Genomic DNA, 23174 nt, shown 5'->3' with positions numbered 1-23174 from the left:
TTAGTTTAGTTTAGTTTAGTTTAGAGATAATGCCTGGACAGAGTGGATGTGGGGATGATGTTTCCACTAGTGGGAGAGTCTATGACCAGAGGGCACAGCCTCAGAATTAAAGGATGTTCCTTTAGGAAGGAGATGAGGAGGAATTTCTTTCGTCAGAGGGTGGTGAATCTGTGGGATTGATTGGTGGATTAAGGTGGAGATTGACAGATTCTTGATCAGTGCGGGTGTCAGGGGTTACGGGGAGAAGGCAGGAACGGGGGGTACTGATTGAGAATGATCTGCCATGATCACATTGAATGGCTCGAAGGGCCGAATGGCCTACTCCTGCACCTATTGTCTATTGTCTATAAGGCAGGAGAATGGGGTTGGGAGGGAGAGATAGGTCGGCCATGACTGAATGAATGGCGGAGTAGACTTGATGGGCCGAATGGCCTGATTCGGCTCCTATCGCTTTTGACCTTAAACAGGCCCTTCTGCCCACCGAGTCCATGCTGACCATCGATCGCCTTTATGTTCATGCTCATCCTATGTTCGAGAATCGATGAGAGAACTGGGCGTCAGAAATGAAGTCCCTGGCCAAGGCCGTTGTCATTAATCTCTCCACCAGAAGGGATTGTTATTTTGAGTGGAATGTTCGCCCGTTGTTCCCTTTGCAGTCGCTGCCCAGCCCAAACACTGCCGCGCCACAGAAAAATGCTGCTCATTACTTGCACAGGAAACCAAGGCGGTAACTTCACGCGAAAGGAATTTTCTGATGAGCTTGGTCCCTTTCCAAAACATCTCATGGACTGAGATTCAGGTTTAGCTTTATTATTGTCACGTGTACAGAACCATGAGAGGAATAGATCGGTAGGTAGATGCACAGAGTCCTTTGGCCAGAGTAAGGGGATCGAGAACCAGAGGACATAGGTGTTGGGGGAAAGATTTAATAGGAACCCGAGGGGTAAACTTTTTCACTCAGAGAGTGCGAATCTGTGGGATTCTCTGCCACAGAAGGCAGTGGAGGCCGATTCACTGGATGTTTTCAAGAGAGAGTTAGATTTAGCACTTAGGGCTAACGGAATCAAGGGATGTGGGGAGAAAGCAGGAACGGGGTACTGATTTTTAGATAATCAGCCGTGATCATATTGAATGGCGGTGCTGGCTCAAAGGGCCGAATGGCCTCCTCCTGCACCTATTTTCTATGTTTCTATGTTTCCAACTGTTAATTTAATACAAAACATTCCTTGTAATGAAGATAGGCACAAAATACAGGTGTATAAAGCCATGAGAGGCACAGACCGGGTAGACGCACAGAGTCTCTTGCCCAGAGTAGGGGAATCGAGGACCAGAGGACGTAGGTTCAAGATGAAGGGGGAAAGATTTAATAGGAATCTTTTAGTGGTAACGTTTTCACACAAAGGGTGGTGGGTGTGTGGAACGAGCTGCCAGAGGAGCTAGTTGAGGCTGGGACTATCCCAACGTTTAAGAAGCAGTTGGACAGGTACATGGATAGGACAGGTTTGGAGGGATATGGACCAAACGCAGGTGTGACTAGTGTAGCTGGGACACGTTGGCCGGTGTGGGCAGGCTGGGCTGTATCCACGCTGTATCACTCTATGACTCTCTTAGGCAATCTTTCTGTCAATGAAAGTGGGGGACCACTCCTCAGGTAGTACAGGAAGGAACTGCAGGTGCTGGTTTACACCAAAGATAGACACAAAGTGCTGGAGTAACTCAGCGGGACAGGCAGCATCTGTGGAGAGAAGGAATGGGTGACGTTTCAGGTCGAGACCCTTCTTCAGACTGATCAATGGGTGATGTCTGAAGAAGGGTCTCGACCCGAAACATCGCCCATTCCTTCTCTCCACAGATGCTGCCCGACCCGCTGAGTTACTCCAGCACTCTGTGTCTGTCTTCACTGAGTATTTCTAACGGTTTCTGTTTTTTCATTTTAGATTTCCACCACGTTTTGCAGATAGGATACAGTAATTTTTATTTCCTCCTGTGTTTCTGTAAATCCTGTCCCTGAAGGAAAGTGCTCCAGCATGTACTGTTTGCTGAGACTTAGTCCACTCGTCTTCCCTCCTTCTCTGACACCCTCTCATCTTCTTTTCTTCTCTGTCCTTTGTCTGCCGATCAACCCCCCCCCCCTCACCTGTATCCACCTATCACTCGCCAGCCTTTGCCCCACCCCCACATCTCTTTCAGCTTTCTCCCCGCTACGACAATCAGTCTGAAGCATGGAAACAGGCCCCGCGGCCCAATGAGGAAAAACTCTTTCAGTCAGAGAGTTGTGAATCTGTGGAACTCTCTGCCTCAGAAGGCAGTGGAGGCCAATTCTCTGAATGCATTCATGAGAGAGCTGGATAGAGCTCTTAAGGATAGCGGAGTCAGGGGGTATGGGGAGAAGGCAGGAACCGGGCACTGATTGAGAATGATCAGCCATGATCACATTGAATGGCGGTGCGCACAGACTCGAAGGGCCGAATGGCCTCCTCCTGCATCTATTGTCTATTGTGTGTTGTCCTGCAACTCACCCATTAACACTAATCCTACACTGATCTAATAAACTTTATTCTCATCAGTTCATAAGTCACAGGAGCAGAATTAGGCCATTCGGCCCATCAAGTCTGCTCCGCCTTTCAGTCATGGCTGATCTATCTCTCCCTCTCAGTCACATTCTCCTGCCTTCTCCCCATATTGCTATAATTCTTTTCTAGGTTCCATACCAGTCCTTTTCTAGGCTCCTTCCATACAAAGGGCAATTGTCCCGGCCTGAAACGTCACCTATCCATGTTCTCCACAGATGCTGCCTGACCCGCTGAGTTACTCCAGCACTCTGTGAAACGTCACCTATCCATGTTCTCCACAGATGCTGCCTGACCCGCTGAGTTACTCCAGCACTCTGTGAAACGTCACCTATCCGTGTTCTCCACAGATGCTGCCTGACCCGCTGAGTTACTCCAGCACTCTGTGAAACGTCACCTATCCATGTTCTCCACAGATGCTGCCTGACCCGCTGAGTTACTCCAGCACTCTGTGAAACGTCACCTATCCGTGTTCTCCACAGATGCTGCCTGACCCGCTGAGTTACTCCAGCACTCTGTGAAACGTCACCTATCCGTGTTCTCCACAGATGCTGCCTGACCCGCTGAGTTACTCCAGCACTCTGTGTCCTTGCTGTGAATATGTCCTTTGTGTTAGCCGTTTTAGATGTTTTTCTGTGCAGTAAAATCAGAAATGCATCTATAAAAGAGTTGAGTTGGGATTTTTAATACATCCAAAATCACAGGGGACTTCCTTGCCCAGCTCAGGTAAGGACACGAAGCATAAGTTAACTAGTTCCTCACCTTCCATCACTGCTTGCAACCCCACCAGTTTAGAACGAGTCAGATTGAGAAAAGTGACCAAGGCCGACAGCTTGTCCAGGGTGTTTATCAGGTCAACATCTGGAATATCTTAGAGTAGACACAAGGAACTGCAGATGTTGGTTTACATCTGAGATCAATCTGAAGCAAGGACCCGAGCCGAAACATCGCCTATCCAAGTTCTCCGGAGATGCTGCCTGAACCACTGAGTTACCCCAGTACTCAGTGTTCTTTAGTGGAAAATTATAACGCGGAAAATTATAACATACAAACAGACTTTCAGCCCAATTCCTCAGTTCATAATTCTTCCATGACGACCAATAGGCAATAGGTGCAGGAGTAGGCCATTCGGCCCTTCGAGCCAGCACCGCCATTCAATGTGATCATGGCTGACATGACCAACACGCTCCATCTACGCTAATCCCATTTGCCCGCGTTTAGCCCATATCCCATATCACCGTTCCTATCCATGTACCTATCCAAGGGTCTTTGATATGTTGTTGTGGTCCCAGCCTCAACTACCCCCTCCGGCAGCTCGTTCCATGCACCCACCACCTTCTGAGTGAAAAAGTTGCCCCTCAAACCTATTCCCTCCGGTCCTTGATTTGCCTGCTCTGGGTAATAGACTGTACCCTAGGGTTGCCAACTGTCCCGTATTAGCCGGGACATCCCGTATTTTGGGCTAAATTAGTTGTCCCGTATTAGTAGGGTTGCCAACTTCCTCGCTCCCAAATAAGGGGCAAAGGGTGACGTCACCGCCCCGCGCCCCACGTGACCTCGCCCAGCCAGCGGCCACGCGCTCCCGCTACACCAATGGCGGCCGCCATTGGTGGAGCGGGAGCACGTGGCCGCTGGGCTGGGCGAGGTCACGTGGGGGCGCGGGGCGGTGACGTCACCCTTTGTCCCGTATTTAGGAGCGAGGAAGTTGGCAACCCCTATCTGTGCATCTACCCGATCTATTCCCCTCACGGTTTTATCCGCCTCTATTAGAAGATCACCCCTCATGCTCCTGCGCTCCAAGGAGTAGAGTCCCAGCCTGCTCAACCTCTCCCTGTAGCTCAGGCCCTCCAGCCCAGGCAACATCCTCAAGAGACTGGAGCGTGTTAATGTCATACGACCCGAGACGGAACAATGAAGTTCTTACTTGGAGCAGCACGACAGAGATGAGGAAGAACTTTTTCAGTCAGAGGGTGGTGAAGGTGTGGAATTCTCTGCCTCAGAAGGCAGTGGAGGCCAGTTCGTTGGATGCTTTCAAGAGAGAGCTGGATAGAGCTCTTAAGGATAGCGGAGTGAGGGGGTATGGGGAGAAGGCAGGAACGGGGTACTGATTGATAGTGATCAGCCATGATCGCATTGAATGGCGGTGCTGGCTCGAAGGGCTGAATGGCCTACTCCTGCACCTATTGTCTATTGTCTATTGTCTATTGTCTATTGTCTATTGTCTATTGTCTATTAATATGTGAACATGGTACATTGTAGACACGCTCAAAGATATATAGTCATACAGTACAACCCTTAGACAATAGGCAATAGGTGGTGGAGGAGGCCATTCGGCCCTTCCAGCCAACACCACCATTCAATGTGATCATGGCTGATCATTCTCAATCAGTACCCCGTTCCTGCCTTCTCCCCATACCCCCTGACTCCGCTATCCTTAAGAGCTCTATCTAGCTCTCTCTTGAATGCATTCAGAGAATTGCCCTCCACTGCCTTCCTTAGGCCCAACTTGCCCACACCGACCAACATGCCCCATCTACACGCGTCCTACCTGCCCGCGTTTGGCCCATATCCCTGTAAACCTGACATACCCACGTACCTCTGTCTAAATGTTTCTTAAACGTTTTTTTTAGATTTTTTTTTTAGATTTAGAGAAACAGGCCCTTCGGCCCACCGAGTCCGTGCCGCCCAGCGATCCCCGCACAGTAACACTACCCTATACACACTAGGGACAATTTTTACATTTTACCCAGCCAATTAACCTACAAACCTGCACGTCTTTGGAGTGTGGGAGGAAACCGAAGATCTCGGAGAAAACCCTCCCATGTTGCGATAATCACTGCCTCAACCATCTCCACCGGCAGCTCGCCCCACCCTTTTACACCCTTTCTGTAAAAAAAGTTACCACTCAGGTTCCTATTAAATCTTCCCCCCCCTCACCTTAAATCTGTGTCCTCTGGTTCTCGATTCCCCTCGGCTGGGCAAGAGACCCTGTGCCTCCACCCGACCTAATCCACAGGTCAAGAGACTCAAGAGTCAAGGTGTTTGATTGTCAAATGTCCCAGATAGAATAATGAAATTCTTACTTGCAACAGCATAACATGACATGTAAACATAGTGCAGCGTAAACAATGTGGTAAACGAGACAGCGTTCAGTGTGGGTGTATATATATATATATATATATAGTGTAAGAAAATAACTGCAGATGCTGGTACAAATCGAAGGTATTTATTTCACAAAATGCTGGAGTAACTCAGCGGGACAGGCAGCATCTCAGGAGAGAAGGAATGGGTGACGTTTCGGGTCGAGACCCTTCTTCAGACTTCAATCACCCATTCCTTCTCTCCTGAGATGCTGCCTGACCTGCTGAGTTACACCAGCATTTTGTGAAATAACTCTATCTATCTATCTATCTATCTATCTATCTATCTATCTATCTATCTATCTATCTATCTATCTATCTATCTATCTATCTATCTATCTATCTATCTATCTATCTATCTATCTATCTATCTATCTATCTATCTATCTATCTATCTATCTATACAAGCACTCACACATAAACAAACACATAAACACATATATAACATGTATTGAGTTTGGTTGTGTTTATATACCACTCCTGCCTTTAATGACTGATCTTGGCTCGGTCTTTAGACGGGAGCGTTAACATGGTGCATCTTCCCAACATGTATAAGTCACCTTGCCTACCTGCTTCTCCGAGTTTCTCGACCTTCAGAAGCAGAGGGTGTTGGACGGGGCAGATTCTGCGGAGTTAGTCGGTCCGGGAGAACAAGGTTCCTCTTCGACAGGTAAGCAGTAAACAAGTCTTCTCTGTGTCCTTCCTCTCACAACCCCAACCTTCATGGAACTAGCTCACCAAACAACACTAAATAACCGTCATCATATGGAAGTGATAAAGGTTGTCCCGAAGCCAAGAGCTGGTTTTATGGCCCATGTTGGTACTTAAACAAAATCACCCTTAGGGTCTTCTGGAAAAGATCCCTTTGGTTCCTCTCTCTCTCCTGAGATCTTTGGAGTTTCTTTTAAGTGTGGTCTCAGTTGATCTGTTAATGGCAGAGCCTTAGAAGAAATGACACTTGATGTTCTGAGTTGTCCTACCTGACCTGGAAGGAGAAGATCCAGTCTCCAATGACGCACAATCCGTCTTGAACAAAACCACCACCAGCTCCCAAAAAACTCTTTATAAAATATTCCGCTGCAATCTTACAATTTAATTATAAGCAGCCAGGCTGACGAAAATAATGAGCAACTGATGGGGGACATTGTAGTTGGCATGAAAGGGGAGCAATAAACAAGCTTGTTAACATTCAGGCACGGTGGCGCAGCGGCTAGAGCTGCTGCCTCACAGCGCCAGAGTCCCGGGTTCCATCCCGACTACGGGCGCTGTCTGTACGGAGTTTGCACGTTCTCCCCGTGACCTGCGTGGGTTTTCTCCGGGTGCTCCGGTTTCCTCCCACACTCCAAAGACGTCCAGGTCTGTGTAGGTTAATCGGTATAAGTGTAAATTGTCCCTCGTGCGTGCGGGATAGTGTTCGTGTGCCGAGATCGCTGGTCGGCGCGGACTCGGTGGGCCGAAGGGCCTGTTTCCATCCTGTATTTCCTAAACAAAATAACGAAAACAAAACTAAACATGGTTTTAATATTAGTGATGGGTTGATAATAAAGAGGAGGGCAGATTGTGGAGCTGAGTTATCCGTGGAGCTATGCGTTTCTGAGCGTTATCTGCCTTGATGTGGAGAGCATTTTACTCATATTGTAAAGAAATTCCCCTCATCTCCTTCCTAAAGGTACGTCCTTTCATTCTGAGGCTGTGTGCTCTGGTCCTAGACTCTCTCACTAGTGGAAACATCCTCTCCACATCCACTCTATCCAGGCCACTCACTATTCGGTACGTTTCAATGAGGTCCTCCCTCATCCTTCTAAACTCCAGCGAGCCATGATCATATTGAATGGCGGTGCAGGCTCGAAGGGCCGAATGGCCTACTCCTGCACCTATTTTCTATGATTCTATGTTTCTATGAATACAGGCCCAGTGCCGACAGACGCTCATCATTTGCTAACTCACTCGATCCTGGGATCATTCTCGTAAACCTAATTTTCACCGAGGAAGAGTCTCGACCCGAAACGTCTTACCTCCAGGGTAGCTCGGTGGCGCAATGGTAGAGTTGCGCCAGAGACCCGGGTTCGATCCCGACTACGGGCGCTGTCTTTACGGAGCTTGCACGTTCTCCCCGTGACCTGCGTGGGTTTCCTCCGAGATCTTCGGTTTCCTCCCGCACTCCAAAGACGTGCAGGTTTGGCAGGTTGATTGGCTTGGTATCAATGTACGAATGTAAAATTGTGTGTCGGGTAGTGTTAGTGTGCGGGGATCGCCGGGTCGCTGGTCGGCGCGGACTCGATGGGCCGAAGGGCCTGTTTCCACGCTGTGTCCCCAGTACTAAACTAAGGCGCTGCCTGTCCTGTCCCACTGAGTTCATCCAGCACTTTGTGTCTACCTTCGCTGTAAACCAGCATCTGCATTTCCATTCCGACAGGAAACGTCTCAAACCACACAATTTCCATAAACACACATTCCAGAAACCGTGAGCTGGGAACGACGGAGAAAGGAGAAATAAAGACCTTGCCAACTCACACTTTCCACAATCAGAGAGCCATTGGTCGGCAAGAAATGCCTCCATTTCCTGCACCTTGGCATTCCGGGGAATTCCAGCTGGGATTTTGAGGTGCGGACTGGTGAAACCATCCAAGTTTCCTCATTGATAACAAACAGATGAATACTGTGTGTTTGCAGCCTGCGTTCAGACTGGTTACACAATCACTGCGTTCCAGTTTCTGCCCATGACTTGCCAACTCCCCAATTAATCCCAGACAATAGACAATAGGTGCAGGAGGAGGCCATTCGGCCCTTCGAGCCAGCATCGCCATTCAATGTGATCACGGCTGATCATTCTCAATCAGTACCCCGCTCCTGCCTTCTCCCCATACTCCCTGACTCCGTTATCCTTAAGAGCTCTATCTAGCTCTCTCTTGAATGCATTCAGAGAATTGGCCTCCACTGCCTTCTGAGGCAGAGAATTCCACAGATTCACAACTCTCTGACTGAAAAAGTTTTTCCTCATCTCCGTTCTAAATGGCCTACCCCTTATTCTTAAACTGTGGCCCCTGGTTCTGGACTCCCCCAACATTGGGAACATGTTTCCTGCCTCTAACGTGTCCAACCCCTTAATAATCCTATACGTTTCGATAAGATCTCCTCTCATCCTTCCATTTTATGTCTCTGCCTCACTCGCCTGTATCTTAGTTTGGTTTAGTTTAGAGATGCAGCGCCGAAACAGGCCCTTCGGCCCGCCGAGTCCGTGCCGACCAGCGACCACCCGTTCACACTGGTTCTGTGTTATCCCACGTTCCCATCCACTCCCTACACACCAGGGGGCAGTTTACAGAGGGGCCGATTAACCCCAACACACGCACACCTGTTTATCCTACACACACTAGGGACAATTTACAATTTTACCGAAGACAATTAACCTAAAAACCCGCACGCCTTTGGAGTAGTGGGAGGGAACCGGAGCACCCAGAGAAAACCCACGCAGGTCACGGGGAAAACGTGCAAACTCCGCACAGACAGCACTCGTAGTCGGGATCGAACCCGGGTCTCTGGCGCTCTGAGGCAGCAACTCTACCGCCGCGCCACCGTGCCAATTCACTTATAGAGTCAGAGAGCGATACAGTGTGGAAACAGGCCCTTCGGCCCAACTTGCCCACACCAGCCAACATGTCCCAGCTATACTAGTCCCACCTGCCTGCGTTTGGTTCATTTCCCTCCAAACCTGTCCTATCCATGTACCTGTCTAACTGCTGCTTAATCGTTGGGATAGTCCCGGCCTCAACTACCTCCTCTGGCAGCTCGTTCCATGCACCCACCACCCTTTGTGTGGAAAGGTTACCCCTCAGACTCCTATTAAATCTTTTCCCCTTCACCTTAAACCTATGTCCTCTGGTCCTCGATTCCCCTACTCTGGGCAAGAGACTCTGTGCATCTACCCGGTCTATTCCTCTCATGATTTTGTACACCTCTATAAGATCTCCCCTCATCCTCTGCGCTCCAAGGAATAGAGTCCCAGCCTGCTCAACCTCTCCCTGTAGCTCACACCCTCTAGTCCTGGCAACATCCTCGTAAATCTTCTCTGAACCCTTTCAAGCTGCCATGCGGAACCTTGTAGACAGAATGTTGCTCTGGAAGGAACATTCTGCCAGCACTTCTTCATAGAAACAGAAACGTAGAAAATAGGTGCAGGAGGAGGCCATTCAGCCCTTCGATCCAGCACCGCCATTCATTGCGATCATGGCTGATCATCCACAATCAGTAACCCGTGCCTGCTTTCTCCCCATATCCCTTGATTCCACTGGCCCCTAGAGCTCTATCTAACTCTCTTTTAAATTCATCCAGTGAATTGGCCTCCACTGACCTCAGTGGCAGAGAATTCCACAGATTCACAACTCTCTCCGAATGGAGTGTTAATAAAAAGAGCAATAATGTAAATCAGAAAATCTGTGTTGTGAGATGAATTTCTTTCACCAGATGATTAGATGGCTTTCTGCCGCCAATCAGAAGGCATTGTCAAGTTTGCTTTCATCAGTGTAACATTGATTAGATTTGGAACGCAATGGAACACAACGTAACTATTGAGGGCGTGCAGCGTAGGTTTACTAGGTTAATTCCCGGAATGGCGGGACTGTCATATGTTGAAAGACTGGAGCGGCTGGGAACGGAGAAGGCAGGAACGGGGTACTGATTGGGAATGATCAGCCATGATCACATTGAATGGCGGTGCGTACAGGCTCGAAGGGCTGAATGGCCTCCTCCTGCACCTATTGTCTATTGTCTATTGTCTAAAAACTAATCTGAGGTCCTGTTGTTTGTGCCGCAGAGAAGGCGACCTTACATTTCTCCACGTTCTGTTTCCTCTGGCCAGTCCTCGCCCACTCTCTCTGCCCGTACAAATCGCAGCCAAGCCACACTTGCATCGTCTGCCCGGCTCCTGATCCCACCCGCTGCGCATGTTTTGATCCTCAAGCAAGAGGCTTTATCTAAAACAGGTTTCTCCCCGTGCAAAAACCTGCAAACAGAGAGCTGCAATCTGCACCTCAGACGCTCCGTGGCCTCCAGAAGCCATAATCCGAGTTATATTTTCCACTTAACTAATGAGCAGGTTTCTGCGAGCATTTACGATGTTTCGTGAACATGTAACTCAATGTGTTTCACGCCTGCCCGGCTACCACACTGATGGAGGGAGAGAGGGGGAGAGGAGCAGGGGGTCATATGGGATAGGAGCAGAATTAGGCCATTCGGCCCATCAGGTCTACTCCGCCATTCAATCACGGCTGATCTATCTCTCCCTCCTGACCCCATTCTCCTGCCTTCTCCCCATAACCCCTGACACCCGCACTAATCAGAGAATTGGCCTCCACTGCCTTCTGAGGCAGAGAATTCCACAGATTCACAACTCTCTGACTAAAAAAGTTTTTCCTCATCTCTGTTGTAAATGGCCTACCCCTTATTCTTAAACTGTGGCCCCTGTTTCTGGACTCCCCCAACATTGGGAACATGTTTCCTGCCTCTAACGTGTCCAACCCCTTAATAATTTTATACGTTTCGATAAGATCCTCTCTCATCCTTCTAAATTCCAGTGTATACAAGCCTAGTCGCTCCAGTCTTTCAACATATGACAGTCCCGCCATTCCGGGAATTAACCTAGTAAACCTACGCTGCACGCCCTCAATTGCAAGAATATCCTTCCTCAAATTTGGAGACCAAAACTGCACACAGTACTCCAGGTGCGGTCTCACTAGGGCCCTGTACAACTGCAGAAGGACCTCTTTGCTCCTATACTCAACTCCTCTTGTTATGAAGGCCAACATTCCATTGGCTTTCTTCACTGCCTGCTGTACCTGCATGCTTCCTTTCAGTGACTGATGCACTAAGACACCCAGACCACGTTGTACGTCCCCTTTTCCTAACTTGACACCATTCAGATAATAATCTGCCTTCCTATTTTTACCACCAAAGTGGATAACCTCACACTTATCCACATTAAACTGCATCTGCCATGCATCCGCCCACTCACACAACCTGTCCAAGTCACCCTGCAACCTCATAGCATCTTCCTCACAGTTCACACTGCCACCCAGCTTTGTATCATCGGCAAATTTGCTAATGGTACTTTTAATCCCTTCATCCAAGTCATTGATGTATATTGTAAATAGCTGCGGTCCCAACACCGAGCCTTGCGGTACCCCACTAGTCACTGCCTGCCATTCTGAAAGGGACCCATTTATCCCCACTCTTTGCTTTCTGTCTGTCAACCAACTTTCTATCCATGTCAGTACCCTACCTCCAATACCATGTGCTCTAATTTTGCCTACCAATCTCCTATGTGGGTCCTTGTCGAAGGCTTTCTGAAAGTCGAGGTACACCACATCCACCGGCTCTCCCCTGTCAATTTTCCTAGTTACATCCTCAAAAAATTCCAGTAGATTAGTCAAGCACGATTTCCCCTTCGTAAATCCATGCTGACTCGGAACGATCCTGTTACTGCGATCCAAATGCTCAGCAATTTCGTCTTTTATAATTGACTCCAGCATCTTCCCCACCACTGATGTCAGACTAACTGGTCTATAATTTTCCGTTTTCTCTCTCCCTCCTTTCTTTTTTTTTTTTTTTTTTTTTGAAAAGCATATGTACAAATAGAATTTTTTTAAAAAACACATTTGTTACAGAGTTCTTACATAGCTTCAATTTTTAAAATTTTGAAGAGAGAAAGTAGAAAAAAATAACAACAAAAAAACTATAAACTTGGGGAGAGAGAATAAGAGGGTTAAAAATATATATTTTTAAAAAAAGGATCTAACTATAAAAATTAAAGGGAGTAGATCCGGGAGACAATAGCAGTATATCCAACCCCTAACTCAAGTTACAACTTTTAATTTAAAATGTTTCTTTTAGTCCTGTGCCAAACCCATTTACTTTTCTAAAAATTCAATAAATGGAGACCATATTTTTAAAAATAACTCAGGTTTGTCAATTAAGGCAAATCTTATTTTTTCCAAATGCAGGGTCTCTGTCATTTCCGTAGTCCACATTTTAATTGTGGGGGTTATTGGTTTTTTCCAAAATTTAAGTATTAATTTTTTCGCAGTTATTAGACTGTAATCAAGAAAATGTACCTGACTTGCTGTAAAATTTGTAGTATGTTCTGATAATCCTAATATAATTAATTTTGGATCCATATCTAATTTTTTGTTAATAACTTTAGAAACTATTTTAAAAATCTCCAACCAGAAGTTTTGCATTTTTATACAAGTTACGAAAATATGAGTTAAATTAGCTTCTTGAAATTGACATTTATCACAAATAGGAGAAATACTAGGAAAAATCCTATTTAATTTCGTCTTCGAATAATGTAATCTATGTATTATTTTAAATTGTATTAAGGAATGTCTAGTATTTAATGAACATTGATGTATATGTTGTAAACTTTCATCCCATATATCTTGCATTATAAATTGATTCAATTCGTCCTCCCATGCTCGTCTATAAGATTCTGATGACGGAATGTCAGTGTCAAGGAGAGTATTATAAATAAAGGATATTAATTTATTTGAATTATAATGTCGATTCAGGCATACATCAAGTGTTTCTGGACCTCTAAACTTATATTCTTGCATGTGTGATTTTACATAATCTCTAAATTGTAAATATCTAAAATAATTATTAACATGTAATCCGTACTTCTGCTGTAAATCCTGAAAAGAAAGAAAAGTTCCCTTATGATAAAGATCTCCCACCCTTTTAATTCCATAACTTTTCCATTGAGCAAATCCTCTATCTAAGACAGACGGTTTAAAAGAAGGGTTATTCGCAATAGGGAGGAAAACAGATAATTTACTCAGTTTTAAAGTAAGATTTAATTGTTTCCAGGTACGGATAACACTGTGTATAATGGGATTACCTCCATATGTTTTTTTATTTAAATTTATTGGAGCTAAGAGGATCGCACCAATATCAAATGGTAAACAATCCTCTTTCTCCATCTTTAACCAATCCGGTTGTTGATCAGAATCATCCAACCAGCAGGTTATATTTTTAATATTAACCGCCCAATAATAAAATAAAAAGTTAGGTAAGGCAATTCCTCCATTGATTTTAGACTTACATAGATGTCTTTTACTTATTCTATGAGTCTTGTAGTCCCAAATAAAATTAGTAACAATTGAATCAATTTAAAAAAAAAACTTTTTTGGAAGATAGATCGGAATTGCTTGAAATAAGTATAGTAGCTGTGGAAGAAAGATCATCTTTATAGCATTACTACAACCAACTAATGATATAGGAAGTGTTTTCCAAAATTGGATATTTCTGTGTAATTTAGTGAGTAAAGGAGGAAAATTTAATTTAAATAAAGAAGTATATTTCCTAGTCACGTAAATTCCAAGATATTTAAACTTTTCATAGGCAATTTTAAAAGGAAATTGTTGAAGTATGGCCGGATTATGCTCCATTATTGGCATAATTTCACTTTTGTACCAGTTAATTCTATAACCTGAAAATGAACCAAATTGAGTTATGAGATTTAATAAATTCGGAATGCTAATTTCTGGCTTTGTAATATATATTAACACATCATCCGCATATAAAGAAATTGTATTGGTTGTATGTTTAGTGTTATAACCATGAATATCTGAATTTGATCTAATACTCTCAGCAAGTGGTTCTATAATAAGAGCAAATAGAAGCAGAGATAGTGGGCATCCTTGTCTACAACCCCTAAATAAATGAAATTTGGATGACAGCATTTGATTAGTTAATATTCTAGCTGTTGGGGATGTATATAGAAGTTTCACCTATGAACAAAAATTTTCACCTAGTTGAAATTTTTCCATCACTGAGAAAAGATAGGGCCATTCTACTTGATCAAATGCTTTTTCAGCATCTAGCGAGATGATTGCTAAATCTTCGTTTAATAGTCTATTTGAATAAATTATATTGAACAAGCGTCTCAAGTTGAAAAATGAATATCGTTTGGCTATAAAGCCTGATTGATCGGGGTGTATCAAGCACGATTTCCCCTTCGTAAATCCATGCTGACTCGGAACGATCCTGTTACTGCGATCCAAATGCTCAGCAATTTCGTCTTTTATAATTGACTCCAGCATCTTCCCCACCACTGATGTCAGACTAACTGGTCTATAATTTCCCGTTTTCTCTCTCCCTCCTTTCTTGAAAAGCGGTAGAGTCGTTGCCTCACAGCGCAGAGACCTGGGTTCCATCCCGACTACGGGCGCTGTCTGTACGGAGTTTGTACGTTCTCCCCGTGACCTGCGTGGGTTTTATCCGGGTGCTCCGGTTTCCTCCCACACTCCAAAGACGTGCAGGTTTGTAGGTTAATTGGTCTGGTATCAGTCTATATTGTCCCCAGTGTGTGTGTAGGACAGTGTTAGTGTGCGGGGATCGCTGATCGGCGCGGGCTCGGTGGGCCGAAGGGTGATGTTTGATGGGTGATGATGGGTGATGTTTCCTCGATGTATCTCTAAACTAAACAGAGCACACCAGATGATAGTCTGAAGAAGGGTCCCAACCAGAAACATCACCCATCCTTTTTCTCCAGAGACGCTGCCCCGACCCGCTGAGTTACTCCAGCACACTTTGTGTCTGCTATCTTCGGTGTAAACCGGCATCTGCAGTTCCTTGAGACACACGCCATCATGTCGTCTGTATCCGGTGTCAGTGTGGGCTCATCTTCCTCTCTCAGACAAGAGGAGGAACGAGAGGAGAAATGTCCCGTGTGGTTGAAAACGCACTCACCTTCTGCTTGTCAGTGTAAGGGCCGTCACGGACAGTGTCCAGCCCCACGAGCTGTGACCGCTACTGCCGGGATGCAGAAGGCTAATGGAGGTAAACAGCTGTAAAAATACGCAGCAGATTAAAGAATGCTTATTAACAACAGTGAATGGTGGGGAGTGTTGTAGAGCAGAGCGATCTAGGGGTGCTGCAGCATGGTTCCTCGAAGGCGCAGTGACAGGGAGATAGGGTGATCAGTAAGGCATTTGGCACATTGGCCTCCATCAGTCAGAATATTGAGTACCGACGTTGGGAGGTCACGTTGCAGTTGTATAAGACGTTGGTGAGGCCGCATTCAGAGTAATATGTTCAGTTCTGGGCACCGTGTTATAGGAAAGATGTAGCCAGGCTGGAAAGGGTTCAGAGAAGATTTACGAGGACGTTGCCAGGACTAGAGGGTGTGAGCTACAGGGAGAGGTTGAGCAGGATGGGACTCTATTCCCCCTGGAGCGCAGGAGGATGAGGGGAGATCTTATAGAGGTGTATAAAATCATGAGAGGTATAGATCGGGGAGATGCATAGAGTCCCTTGCCCAGAGTAGGGGAATCGAGGACCAGAGGACATAGGTTCAAAGTGAAGGGGAAAAGATTTAATAGGAACCTGAGGGGTAACTTTTTCACACAAAGGTTGGTGGGTGTGTTGAACGAGCTGCCAGAGGAGGTAGTTGAGGCTGGGACTATCCCAACGTTTAAGAAAATAACTGCAGATGCTGGTACAAATCGAAGGTATTTATTCACAAAATGCTGGAGTAACTCAGCGGGACAGGCAGCATCTCTGGAGAGAAGGAATGGGTGACGTTTCGGGTCGAGACCCTTCTTCAGACTGTTTAAGAAACATTTAGACATGTACATGGATAGGACAGGTTTGGAGGGATATGGGCCAAACGTAGGCATTTTGTGGGACTAGTGTAGCTGGGACACGTTGGCCGGTATGGGCAAGTGGGCTGAAGGGCCTGTTTCCGTGCTGTGTAACTCTGTGACTCTCTAAGGAGGAAGTAAATGGAGATGAGCAGCTGTAAAAATGCAGAGATAGAAAAATGCTCATTGAAAGCTCTCCAAAGCAGGCAAGCGTGTTTCACTCTGGTCCCACGGGACTCTACGTTCTCCTGAACGATCCACTTCACCCACGAGAAATCGCAAAACCCCTCAGGGATTTTTGTGTGGGATGTCATCGAGTTCAAGACACAGAGGAGAGAAAGGACATAAAATCTCACATTGAGGTTTGCTCAGAAGCCAACGATTCCCATTCCGACGCTCCAAGTGAGCGGAACGTTTAACTGTTGCTGGTATCGTGAAGCGTAAACCAGGGATTGGGTCAAAGTACAGCTGATGTTACATCCCCAGTTTAGTTTTAGTTTAGTTTAGTTCAGAGGAACAGCGCGGAAACAGGCCCATCGGCCCACCGAGTCCGCGCCGACCAGCGATCCCCGCACACTAACACTAACTATGGACGATTTCAGCCATGATCACAATGAATGGAGAAGAGTCTCAACTCAAAACGTCACCCATTCCTTCTCTCCAAGATGCTGCCTGACCCGCTGAGTTACTCCAGCATTTTGTGATACCTACAATGAATGGTGGTGCTGGCTCGAAGGGCCAAATGGCCTCCTCCTGCACATATTTTTTTTTTTTTTAAACGGAGCACCCGGAGAAAAGCCACGTGGGTCAGGGGGGAGAACGTACAAACTCCGTACAGACAGCGCCCGTGGTCAGGATCGAACCCGGGTCTCAGGCGCTGTGAGGCAGCAACTCTACCGCTGCGCCACCGTGACGATTTTCAGATTGCCAGCGTCTGTGTGTATTTTCTTTCCAAGCGTTGTGTTACAATAGGTGCAGGAGGAGGCCATTCGACCCTTCGAGCCAGCACCGCCCTTCAATGTGATCATGGCTGATCATTCTCAATCAGTACCCCGTTCCTGCCTTCTCCCCATACCTCCTGACTCCGCTTTCCTTAAGAGCTCTATCTAGCTCTCTCTTGAATGCATTCAGAGAATTGGCCTCCACTGCCTTCTGAGGCAGAGAATTCCACAGATTTACAACTCTCTGCCTGAAAAAGTTTTTCCTCATCTCCGTTCTAAATGGCCTACCCCTTATTCTTAAACTGTGGCCCCTTGTTCTGGACTCCCCCCAACATTGGGAACATGTTTCCTGCCTCTAACGTGTCCAACCCCTTAATAATCTTATACGTTTCGATAAGATCCCCTCTCATCCTTCTAAATTCCAGTGTAAACAAGCCTAGTCGCTCCAGTCTTCCAACATATGACAGTCCCGCCATTCCGGGAATTAACCTAGTAACGTTTAAACGATGACAGATTGGGTGACGATATTGATAGGGATCTACGGTAAGTGTTTTTGTACACAAGACACTGAGTGAAATGATTGAGCAAATCAGCCATAATTGAATGGCGGAGTAGACTTGATGGGCCGAATGGCCTAATTCTGCTCATATCACTTATGAACCAAATATAGACACAAAGTGCTGGAGTAACTCAGCGGGTCAGGCAGCATCTGTGGAGAACATGGATAGGTGACGTTTCACAGAGTGCTGGAGTAACGCAGCGGGTCAGGCAGCATCTGTGGAGAACATGGATAGGTGACGTTTCACAGAGTGCTGGAGTAACTCAGCGGGTCAGGCAGCATCTGTGGAGAACGTGGATAGGTGACGTTTCGGGTCGAGACCCTTCTCTACAACCCGCCCCATGATGGGTCCCAGCCAGTGGAGATTGTGTCGATCTCATCTCTTTTCCCGCTCGACTGCATTCAATTGAAAACACGTGAATGCTGGCGGTAGTAATGTTTTGAATTAGTCACAACGCTTTGAAAGCTATTTTTAAACTGCACGCAAAAATAAAATCACGAGGCTATTAAATGGAGATTGATGATCATCTCAGAACAATTAGTGCAACGCTTCCTAGTTACATTGATGAGCTTCACATTGTGGCAATATCGTAAACGGTGGTGCAGCGGGTAGAGCTGCTGCCTCACAGCGCCAGAGACCCCGGTTCGATCCTGACCTGTCTTACTGTCTATGTGGAGTTTGCACGTTCTCCCCGTGACCGCGTGGGTTTTCTCCGGGTGCTCCGGTTTCCCCCCACACTCCAAAGACGTGCGTGTTTGTAGGTTAATCGGCCCTGGGTGCGTAGGGAGTGGATGAGAAAGTGGGATAAGGTAGAACTAGGGAACGGCCGGTCGATGGCCACCATGGACTCGGTGGGACGAAGGGCCTGTGTCCGTGCTGAATCTCGATGTGATGTTACCCTGAGCACCTGTTTGTGGCTCTGTGGCTATCTCCGGTATAAACCAGCATCTGCAGTTCTTTGCTTCTACATTTAACCCACAAGCCCGCACGTCTTTGGGATGTGGGAGGAAACCGGAGCGCCCGGAGAAAACCCACGCGAATGTTATTGTGGGGGAGGAGACACAAAAAGCTGGAGTAACTCAGCGGGTCAGGCAGCATCTTTGGAGACAAGAAAGGGCTGAGACCCAATAGACAATAGACACCAGGTGCAGGAGTAGGCCATTCGGCCCTTCGAGCCAGCACCGCCATTCAATGTGATCATGGCTGATCATTCACAATCAGTACCCCGTTCCTGCCTTCTCCCCATACCCTTCTTCAGTTTGTGTTTGTGTTTGTGTTTCGTTTGTGTCTGAAGAAGGGTCTCGGCCCGAAACATCACCTATTCACACGCAAGTTCACACAAGTTATAGGAGTAGAATTAGGCCATTCGGCCCATCGAGTCCACTCCGCCATTCAATCGTGGCTGATCTCTGCCTCCTATTCCCATTTTCCTGCCTTCTCCCCACAATCCCTGACACCTTCTCTCCAGAGATGCTGAGTTACTCCAGCTTTTTGAAAGTCTCACAAAATGCTGGAGAAACTCAGCAGGTCAGGCAGCATCTGGGAGAGAAGGAATGGGTGGCGTTCCGGGACGAGACCCTTCTTCAGACTGTCTCACCCATTCCTCCTCTCCCAGATGCTGCCTGACCTGCTGAGTTACTCCAGCATTTTGTGAGACCTTCGATTTGTACCAGCATCTGCAGTTATTTTCCTACGCTCCTCCAGCTGTTTTGAGTCTACCTTTGGTCTAAACCAACATTTGCAGGTCCTTCCGGCCCGCTCTCTGAATGTGTGTTCCAAAGGCTGTGTGCGATGCAGCCACCAGCTTGCTTCTGCCCATGTTTGTACTCAGGGGATTTGAGTATAGGAGCAGGGAGGTTCTGCTGCAGTTGTACAGGGCATTGGTGAGACCACACCTGGAGTATTGCGTACAGTTTTGGTCTCCTAATCTGAGGAAAGACATTCTTGCCATAGAGGGAGTACAGAGAAGGTTCACCAGATTGATTCCTGGGATGGCAGGACTTTCATATGAAGAAAGACTGGATAGACTCGGCTTGTACTCGCTGGAAATTAGAAGATTGAGGGGGGATCTTATAGAAACGTACAAAATTCTTAAGGGGTTGGACAGGCTAGATGCGGGAAGATTGTTCCCGATGTTGGGGAAGTCCAGAACAAGGGGGTCACAGTTTAAGGATAAGGGGGAAGTCTTTTAGGACCGAGATGAGAATTTTTTTTTCACACAGAGTGGTGAAACTGTGTAATTCTCTGCCACAGAAGGTAGTTGAGGCCAGTTCATTGGCTATATTTAAGAGGGAGTTAGATGTGGCCCTTGTGGCTAAAAGGATGGGGGGTATGGAGAGAAGGCAGGTACGGGATACTGAGTTGGATGATCAGCCATGATCATATTGAATGGCGGTGCAGGCTCGAAGGGCCGAATGGCCTACTCCTGCACCTATTGTCTATGTTTCTATGTTTCTCAATCAATAGTCAATAGTGGTTTATTTGTCACATACACATAAATGTGTAGTGAAATGAAACATTACCCACAGTTGAACAATAAGACCAATAAGAATAATCAATAAAAATGCAATAACACATACAATCACAACTAACACCAAACAAAAAGAAACATCCATCACAGTGAGTCTCCTCCAGTCCCTCCTCACTGTGATGGAAGGCCAGAATGTCTTTTTCTCTTCCCTGCCGTCTTGTCCCGCAGTCAGGCTGTTGGAGTTGCCACGTCGGGGCGGTCGGGGCTCCCGACATTGAAGCCCCCGCCGGACGGTGAAAAACCCGCGGCCTATTCCAGGCCGTTCCGGACGGTGAAAGGTCCGCGGCGGGCCGACCCAAGCCCCGCGATTCGGGGCGGGCGAACACGCTGCCTCTGCCGCTGCCGGAGCTCCCGATGTCGGCCCCCACCCAGGGGCCTGCGGGCTTCCGACGTCCACGCGGCCCGCGCCGGAGCCTCCGGAGACGAGTCGCAGCCGCTCCCGCAGCATCCGCAGGCAGCCAGCGCCGCAGGTGGTGAGTCCAGGCCGTGGGCTCTGCGAACCAGAGCCCCAGGTGGTCCCAGGTGCATGGCCGGTGGTAGGCCGCAGCGGGAACGGAGACACGACACAGAAACAAAGGTCGCGTCTCCGTTCGGGAGAGATAATTTTACAGTTCCCGTTCCCTCCCACCCCCCCCAAACATAAACATACAAACACTACACCATATTAAAACTACAATTCAGACAAAAACAACAAAAAACACAAAAGACAGACGGACTGCAGGCAAGCCGCAGCTGCAACGGCAGCGCTTTCTATGTTTCTATGTTTCTATGTTTCTATGTTTCTATGTTTCTATGTTTCTATGTTTCTATGTTTCTATGTTTCTATGTTTCTATGTTTCTATGTTTCTATGTTTCTGTTTCTATGTACTTGCACAGAAGTGGGAACAGAGCAAGACCTGCTCACGGGAGGGTGGGTGACACATGGAGACAGAGTGAACTTGTTGGCTAAAGAGCCAGAGAAACAAATCAGATAAAGACGTTAGCCACGGTGAACGAACACAGGCGTCTGTAGCCTGAGGGTGGACTGGAAGCATTTGGAAGGAACTTGACAATTATGGTATTAGATAAATCCTCGCAGTGGAATATTTTTACAGGAACATGTGGGACCAATTAATGGTGTAGATCGGGGCGGCGTGGTTGGGCAGTGGGTAGAGTTACTGCCTCACAGCGCCAGGGACCCGGGTTCCATCCTGACCGCGGGTTAGGCTTGCCAACTTCATCACTCCCAAATAAAGGACAGAGGGTCTCGTCACTGCCCCGCGCCCCACGTGACCTCACCCAGCCAGCGGCCACCTGCTCCCGCTCCACCAATGGCAGGAGCTATGTCACTCTAATTAGACAATAGACAATAGACAATAGGTGCAGGAGGAGGCCATTCGGCCCTTCGAGCCTGTACGCACCGCCATTCAATGTGATCATGGCTGATCATTCTCAATCAGTACCCCGTTCCTGCCTTCTCCCCATACCCCCTGACTCCGCTATCCTTAAGAGCTCTATTCTAATCTAACTGCGTGCTTGATCTTAACTGATCTCTCCAATGGGTTATTCACAAAATGTTGGAGTAACTCAGCAGGTCAGGCAGCATCTCAGGAGAGAAGGAATGGGCGACGTTTCTGGTCTGCATGTGGTCACATGCAGGGGATTAGTCTAGCTTGGCGTCAGTTCCAGCAGGGATATTGTGGGCCGAAGGGCCTGTCTCCCGAGCTGTACAGTTCTACGTTCTACGTTCTAAACCTCCGGCTAAACCTGGATCTCCCGGAGTTTGCTCCATCTTTCCACTTCCGTTCGGTCGCTCCGACACATCCCGACTACAATCAGCAACATTCCTGATCCCGGTCCAGGAATCACTTATCTATTTCCCTTTCAGCCCGCGAATAGTTCCAAGTGTAAAATTGTCACATTTTGATCCGCAGATTTTACACAACAGAGATCGGAGAAGAAATTAGACACAATGAGTGCTGGAGTAACTCAGCGGGTCAGGCAGCATCTGTGGAGAACGTGGATAGGTGACGTTTCACAGAGTGCTGGAGTAACTCAGCGGGTCAGGCAGCATCTGTGGAGAAAAAGGAATGGGTGACGTTTCGGGTCGGGACCCTTCTTCAGACTGAGAGTCAGGGGAGAGGGAAACTAGAGGTGTGAAAAGGTTGAGAACAAATCAGAGCCGGCACCGATGGCCAAGAAAAGGTGGAGCCCACAATGGTCCATTGTTGGCTATGGATTAGGTAACGAAAGGATACAAAGATGTGAACAGTGGGACTAGCAGGATGACCAGGGTGGGGGAGGGACGGAGAGAGAGGGAATGCCAGGGTTCCTTAAACTTGGAGAAATCAGCATTCCTACCGCTGGGGTGTAAGCTGCCCAAGCGAAATATGAGGTGCTGTTCCTCCAATTTGCGCTGGGCCTCACTATGACAATGGAGGAGGCCCAGGACAGAAAGGTCAGTGTGGGAGTGGGAGGGGGAGTGGGACTGGGAGGGGGAGTGGGAGGGGGAGTGGGAGGGGGAGTGGGACTGGGAGGGGGAGTGGGAGGGGGAGTGGGACTGGGAGGGGGAGTGGGAGGGGGAGTGGGAGGGGGAGTGGGACTGGGAGGGGGAGTGGGACTGGGACTGGGAGGGGGAGTGGGACTGGGAGGGGGAGTGGGACTGGGAGGGGGAGTGGGAGGGGGAGTGGGAGGGGGAGTGGAACTGGGAGGGGGAGTGGGACTGGGAGGGGGAGTGGGACTGGGACTGGGAGGGGGAGTGGGAGGGGGAGTGGGACTGGGAGGGGGAGGGGGAGTGGGAGGGGGAGTGGGACT

At 47.6% G+C, this 23174-nt stretch overlaps 1 protein-coding gene across 3 annotated transcripts in view; it reads left to right on the top strand.

The window, feature by feature from the left end:
* Positions 1–23174, top strand: part of prelp (proline/arginine-rich end leucine-rich repeat protein) — a 67599-nt gene that overhangs the window by 17632 nt on the left and 26793 nt on the right. For 2 of the 3 annotated variants that reach the window (XM_078420221.1, XM_078420223.1), the window contains exon 2: positions 6226–6380. The exons of the other annotated variant lie outside the window; for it this stretch is intronic. In XM_078420221.1, the coding sequence (XP_078276347.1) occupies positions 6226–6380 (155 nt within the window). The remainder of the gene's footprint in view (positions 1–6225; positions 6381–23174) is intronic. 3 annotated transcript variants of the gene reach the window in all.

This window comes from Rhinoraja longicauda, chromosome 24 (genome assembly GCF_053455715.1).
Source record: "Rhinoraja longicauda isolate Sanriku21f chromosome 24, sRhiLon1.1, whole genome shotgun sequence".
Lineage (NCBI taxonomy): Eukaryota > Metazoa > Chordata > Chondrichthyes > Rajiformes > Arhynchobatidae > Rhinoraja > Rhinoraja longicauda.
The sequence above is the reverse complement of the archived record's forward strand: the minus strand, read 5'-3'. Positions and strand labels throughout refer to the sequence as shown.